The following is a 7,226-nucleotide window of genomic DNA, read 5'->3' on the forward strand; positions in this document are numbered from 1 at the left end:
ACTGGACCTGTGAACTGCTTTTCAAAACCTGGTGCCTACATTACCCACAATGCAACTAAGCCACAAAGTGACATCACTGGAGGCAATTTATCAGATTACATGCAGCTTCCCCTGGAGCCATAGAAGGCTTTATACTGCTTCTTTATACTACTTTTTCCACATATGCAGTTGTACTCCCCAAGACCTGTAAACACACTCAAATTGGTGGATTTGCCCTTTAAAGAAGCACATAATAACTCTTAATTATTCATTTTGACTGTTTCTGCAGCCTTTGGTTCATCTGTCTGACTTTTCACAGCGTCGTGGGAACTGCTGTCACATTGATAAAAACAGAATATTCTTTCTAATCGTTCTGCTGCATATCTGCAGCGTTTATCATCCCTCAAACTCCATCTGTCTGTGATCCGAAGCCTGTACTGATGCCACTCAGACTGTAGCAGTGAGGCAGAATAACTTCCACATCAGGAAGGCAGACTGTCATTTATTTATTTATTTGTTTTTTGCCAGGTTTTTTTTTTTTTTACTTAATTAAGAGTACAAAGTGTCCAAAATACAACAACCAACCTGCTTCTCTTTCACTTCTCTCTCTCTCTCAGACACACACACACACACACACACACACACTGGTTTATTTATAAGACAAACAAACACATAGGTTTGCTGTTGTTTTGTTGTAATGATGTTAATCTGTCAGAGCATTGGTTGGTGGCAACAAAACTGGATGAACAGTTGAGTCCAAAAGGTGACTTTGACCCAGAAAACATGCAGAAAAAGCAGCCGTATTAGAGATTGTACATGTCTGTTTACTACGTTTTAAAGCCACACATCCCCAAAGATCACACAGCCTGGATTATTTGAATGATCAACTAGAATTTGATTAATATGCAAATTTCCCAACAAACTGTTCCATTTGAGCCCTCAGCGCAGCCTAATTAATCAACAGTTAAAGGAAATTAATACATACATCAATTCTGTCAGGAACATGCTTAGTTCAATCGCCCGTAAAATTGAAGTTTGAAGTATTAACTGGCTCCACAGGAAGGCTATGATTAAAACTCTACAATTCAGGCAAGCCAGGCAAATATAAAGTCATTTACTGATCTCCTCTTTATACGTATTCATTAATAATAATAATAATAATAATAATAATAATAATAATAATAATATGTTGATGGAAGATTTTTCTGCTATGTTTGAGAAGACTAACTGGAAGCATCAAACTAATTAACTCATTTTAAAGCTTGTTTTAAATGCTGTCACTCGACCAACGTCGCAAATATGAGTCCACTGTGCACCTGAGACTTAAAATAATAAGAGAGAGAGGGGGGAGGAAGGGAGAGAGAGAGAGAGAGAGAGAGTATAAAAAGGGGAGGGGATGAGATGAGATGAAAAGAGAGAGGGCTGTACTATTGTTTCAGTAGGGACTCATGCATCAAACTTCAATTTTCCGGACGATTGAAGTAGTGATTTTTTTCCATCTTGAAGTGAAATACTGAAATACACTTAAGACCTCCAGATTAATTACCACGAAGTGGTCCCACAGACTGTAGTATTACTTATCGCCGGGCCCGCCTGACAAGCCCTCATAAAATAAGCAAGTGAAATCCATAAACTTAGGCTGCCTTAACACTCTCTCCCTTCATAAATATGCTTGATTCAGAATGGGCTGCACAGGAGGCACACGCACATACACGCACGCACGCACACACACACACACACGCACACACACACACACGCACAGTATTGTAATATAGGCATACATCTAAGAAGAAGGGTCCGATTTTAAATCTTCTTACTTGCAAGTCAGTTAGCAGAATTTGGAGATAATTTAAAAATCAAGAGTTACCTTCAGTTTACTAAACCATGATAAACACGATTTATATTCCTTATTCAGCTGTGATGAGGATACACATTTAGTATTTGGTTGCAAGCAATATAACGCAGTTGTAAGCAGAAAAAAATGACATTTTAAGAGTTTGTTAATAAGTATAATAAAGTACACTTATATAGTAGTATAAGTATTTGAAAACATTTATAACTTCTTCTATTAAGACTTTTTTTTTTTTTTTGCAATTTAACTTTAAATTGTACTTTAACAAACTGCATTATAACGTGTTATAAACCGTTTGTTAAATTATAATATGCAGCTTATAAATGCTAAATGGGAGTTAAAGTAAAGTGTAGCACATTTTACTGTAGGACTAATTCTCCTACAGAGAATTAACAATAGCTTCAGCCGCATTAAATGCTTACAGGTCTATAAACTTATTCAGGTTGTCGGGAGTAAAAAAAAGTGGAAAATAAAAAAAACCACACCAGCTCTATAAAAGGAGAGAGAAGAAGAAGACAGGCCTACTTATCATTTCTTTGAACAAAGAGAGTTAAACGGGAGGCAGCCTTTTGAGTTCCTCTTCTGGACACTCTCTTTCTCACATCGCCATGTTTTCAGCTTCATTAAACTCCTTAAAGACAAAAGAAATAAAGAGGCAGAAGAAGAAAAAAAGGGGCTGGAAAAAAAAAAGAGATGAGAAGAAAACAAACAAAGGGCTCCCTAACCAGACTTTGGCATAAATGTCACAGTCGCAACTCTTTATGGCTCCCTACTTAACATTAAAAACACTTTCAACAAAATCCATTTCTTGTTTAGAAAACCTTCTTGGACAGAAGTCAAACATATTATTCCGGAGCTAAAAAGCGGAGAGAGACAAGCGGCTCACAAAAAAGGGGCAGTTTCATTGTAATTCATTGACTTGTTCAAAACGCCAGGCGAAGAAAAGGGCCAGACATTAATAGCCGCAGATGCCCTCATGAAGGGAGAGTCTATGTAGGCATTATGGCCTTTGTTCGCACCCAGTTAAACTGTTTAAAAGGAGGGTTAACTCAATCCATCAAATTGTCTGAAATTGTGAGGAAATTTCAAAAACCATATGGCCTCCAAACGTTTGCGTCCTTTTTGTGCGGTGGGACACACTTGTCTCAGTATTGCTGCCTGCGGGGGACCGGCCCTGCTCCTTTGTGGCTCGTCCCATCAGGGAACGCTGCTCATTTGTCCCCACTTTTCATGCTTTACGCTCAAAATTACGGCCCAGTCCCGCAGAACAAAAAAGGTCTATAAAGGCCCGAGAGAAACTGGCCCAAAACTTTGTGTTTTTGTGGCATCCTCGTCTTTTTTTCCCCCGGCACCAGATTTGTGTTTCTCACATAAATTTTTGCCACGAATGGAGAAACACGTCTAAGGGTCAAGAAGCCACGATACGCATTTAGGATGTGAAAGGAGACGTGAGATTCCGGGCCACAAAATGTTTAGAGCATCCTAGTAGAAAGGGACACAAAGGGACAAAATAGTTGAGAATAATAACTCTAAGCAGGCCGCTGGTGATGGGCTCACACGCCCAGATTTGGCAACGAGAGCGTGTTTCTAAAATGATTTTTTTGTCCTCGCTTGGAAAAAAAAAAGAAAGAAAATCCCAGGCTATTATATCCATAATAAAAAACAACAACCTCGATATAAATTCAAGAATTACAACATAAAAGATATATTCAGAAAAGCCATTTTATTCCCATAGTAGCCTATATACATTACAGTCTGTGCATTGGTTTTCAAATAATGTCCTGATTTTAGAAAGGCACTTACAGGTGTACAAAACATAACAAATTTATAACTGTAAATCTATTGTATCCAAACAATAAATCTAAAAAGTAGCATACAGCTCGTCAAAATCACCGCAAGATTCACTTGTGTTTCTCGCCATCGCTTGAGCATTCCCATAACAACGCACCGCTGTCAATGTCCGAGTTTGCGTTTCCGACCACCACCACCACCACCATCATCATCATCATCATCATCATCATCATCATCATCATCATCATGCACCGCAACATCGGGACGACGAATGTGAGCAGAAGTCAAGGGTCACAGTCATGAGGAGGAAGAGGAGGAGGAGGAAGAGGAGAGCCGGCAGTGACTGAGTGACTCAATGGCGATTTGGCTCACAGAGAAAAACACGAAAACAATTAAATAAAAAAGGAGAAATAATAAAGTAGAAATAAATAGATTATGATCACAAATCAAAGCATGCATTTACATGCACAAAATATGAAAAACTGGAGCACTTTCATAGTGGTGTGTGAGGGCAGGCCTTATAGGAGAAGCTGTGGAACAGGTGTGTGTGTGTGTGTGTTTAAGTGTAAGTGTGTGTGTGTGTGTGTGTGTGTGTGTGTGTGTGTGTGTTGGCCTATAGTGTAAAAAAATAATAAGTTACTCATGTCATTTTAGACCATATTGCTTTGATTGCAAGAAGTAACAGTTTGCTAATGAATACATTGTAAAATACCACTGCATATTTCTTGTTCTGTGTTCATGCTTCACTATGAATAGGTCTATCTGTGCCGATATAAAAGTCATACATTTTGGTACATGTTCTGAGATATGGTATACAATATAAGCAGTAAGTTACAAGTCCTCGGGAGGATTTTCTTTATCGTCTTTTTGTGTTTGTCGACCTTCCAGCCCCACGCTGCGCCATCAGTCATCCACATCAATCTCCACGTCCTCGTCCTCTGAGCACTCTTTACTAGTTGTGTGGTCTGAGAACGGAGACAGCGGCGACGTCCGCAGTTTCTGAGCGAGCTCGTGCTCCTGCTGGCCGCCCCGCGCGGGGGACTCGCCTCGCGGGTGGCCCAGCGTGCCGTTGGCGCATTTCTCCAGATCCGCCAGCTTGGCGAGCTTGTCCAAGGGGACCTGGCCGATGGCCTTGGCCGACTCCACGTCGGCCTTCATCTCCTCCAGGTCCCGTTTTAGCTTGGCCCTCCGGTTCTGAAACCACGTGATGACCTGCGCGTTCGTCAGGCCCAGCTGCTGAGCGATCTGGTCCCGGTCGGCCGGGGACAGGTACTTCTGGTACAGGAAGCGCTTCTCCAGCTCGTAGATTTGGTGATTGGTGAAGGCCGTTCGAGACTTCCGACGCTTCTTCGGGGTGGTTCTCTGGCCGAACAGAGTCATCCCGTCCCGGCCTGTGAGGGAGAGACAGAGGCTGGGTGAAAATCATTGAATCACGCAGGTGCGGGGCTTCATCTACACCGCCGCAGCGCGCGCGTAAAAGCGGCCCTAACGCAAAAAAAATAATAATAACAATGACAGTGCCGCTATATGTGGAACAGTAAAGCCTTCAGCTAGTGTTGGAGCAGGTCATTACAAGAATATTACACAGACACCGCTGGGAAATATTGAGCCCCACACACGAGACCTTAATATTAAAAAAAATCTGAGGCGATTTATTTCGTTCAGCAGCAGCTCAGAACATTTACACGCCTTTGTTCAGCAGGACATATTTAGAGGAAAAATACGCGTTTAAAATTTCAAAACGAATTGTTTTTTTTCCAGACAATTAAACAAGCACACACATACTGGATGAGACGCATGACAGGCTGCAAAATAAAAGGTGTAACCAAACGGTTATTTTGTGTCTGGTGCAGGCCACTGAATGAGAAAATTAAATCAGATGAAACCCCTCAAATTTAACTCTAAAAAGCTGTGCGCACACTGTGTTTTTCGGCGTGGAGATGTACCTTCCGCAGCCTGTAAAACGCTGACTTCCAGCCCCTTGAAGGTCTTGCTGGCCAGCTCCTCCAGCGCGCAGAGCGGGGAGGTCTGGGTGAGCAGAGCCCGGCTGGACAGAGGGATGCTGGACGAGCGGTGCTTCTCAGAGGACGAAATGAGATGAGCCGTGCCGCAAATTGTGTAACTTCGTTTCACGGACGGTTTGTTGAGGATGTCCTCGATGCTGAAGGGGGTCAGCGGCTTGTTGGAGTTGGCTGGAGGCGGCAAGTGGTCCAGCGGACTTCGCCTCCTGTTTTCCACTGCATCACATTTGGCCACTTCTTTGGATGTCATCATTGGTTGTGCGCAGAGTTTATGCGGGACTTGGTTGGAAAATGTTCAGCGGGTAAAAACGAGCTAATCTGTCGAGGGGGGAAAAAAGTCACATAACAGTTGGGAGGTTAAAAAAGACGCGGAGGAGAGGAGGGAGAAAAGAAAATCTTATTCCAAAATGGGATGCCTTCAAAGTGTCGATCCTCGGGAGCAGCAAGTCCGCAGGAGTGAGATGCCTCCCTGAAAATGGCGAGGTCCAAAGAGTTGACGATTACTAACAAGTTATCATTGATTGGTAGGTAATCAATTATCTCCAGTGGCACTTTCGCCCTCTTCCCTTTCACTCTTTGACTATGTTGCAGTCCAGTGCGGGGCTTTTTGCGACTGGGGGTGTCCCATTAATTAGGACGCATGGCTGGAAGGAGGAGGAGCCCGGCGGAATTATAATGCTTTGTGCTCTTATCATCTTTGGTCTAATTTAGTCGTGTGGTGAGATACCAGAATAGGTATATGGGGTAAATGAGGGGAAGCAGAGAGAGAGGGAGAAGGAGAAAGAGGGAGATGAGGGGGAGAGAGATCACAATCCGAAGCCTGTTTAAGCGTTTTTATGCGCCAAACTTTGGTTCAGTTGAGCAGGAGTTGTTTTATTTAGAAGTATTTGGATTATCCAGGATGCTGCCAAAAAAATAGAGAAAAAAAAAGACAAGTCGACTCAGGTGTTATCTTAGATGTTGCAGATAGTCAGAAGGATATTTTTCCTCGACCCAAAGCGTGGATGATCCTTTGTTTTGTAAAGGTAATGTCGAGCTGGGCCATATATCAGCTCTGATGATACCTCCTCTGGGGCGGGAGAGAAGGAGCAGCATGCATCCCTCTCAGCAACGCCAAATCCGGGCCATAACTCAGGCGAAAGGGCTCCTTTTATATCATCCGAGAAATATTTCATCTCCTCTCAAATTTCCCCGCGTCCTCCAGGTTTGACATGATGAGTTTATTTTGGTGCTGGGCGGAAAAGAAAAAAAAAAAATCGGCGACGGGGCTGTTTTGCATAGGACGAACGAATTTACGCAGTATCCTACAGAGCAAATATACAGTTATTTTATTATAAATCTGTAAAACTATTTATTATTATTACTGTAAAAAAAAAGTCAAAGATAACATTTTTTTAAAGCCGATTCTTTTAATGGGTTTCAGGTTTAATTTGATCTTTACATTAACAAAATGACCAATAACTTTACTGCGGAAAAGAGACATTTAAAACCATTATTATTATTATTATTATTATTATTATTATTATTATTACTGTTTGCACTTTGTTTGTTGGTGTTTGTGCTTGTTGTTGTCAATGCTTTAT

The 7,226-nt window shown here is 41.9% G+C and overlaps 1 protein-coding gene across 1 annotated transcript; it reads right to left on the reverse strand.

The window, feature by feature from the left end:
• Window positions 1-3,557: 3,557 nt before the first annotated feature.
• Window positions 3,558-6,194, reverse strand: lbx1b (ladybird homeobox 1b). The gene is made up of 2 exons (XM_084371101.1): window positions 5,569-6,194; window positions 3,558-5,013 (listed from the first exon to the last, which is right to left on the reverse strand). The coding sequence occupies exons 1-2, from the start codon at window positions 5,894-5,896 to the stop codon at window positions 4,526-4,528; spliced, it is 816 nt and encodes a 271-aa protein (XP_084227227.1). The 5' UTR covers window positions 5,897-6,194; the 3' UTR covers window positions 3,558-4,525.
• Between the last annotated feature and the right edge of the window lie 1,032 nt (window positions 6,195-7,226).

Source organism: Pagrus pagrus, assembly GCF_965226575.1.
Source record: "Pagrus pagrus genome assembly, chromosome: 2".
In the NCBI taxonomy this organism is placed as follows: domain Eukaryota; kingdom Metazoa; phylum Chordata; class Actinopteri; order Spariformes; family Sparidae; genus Pagrus; species Pagrus pagrus.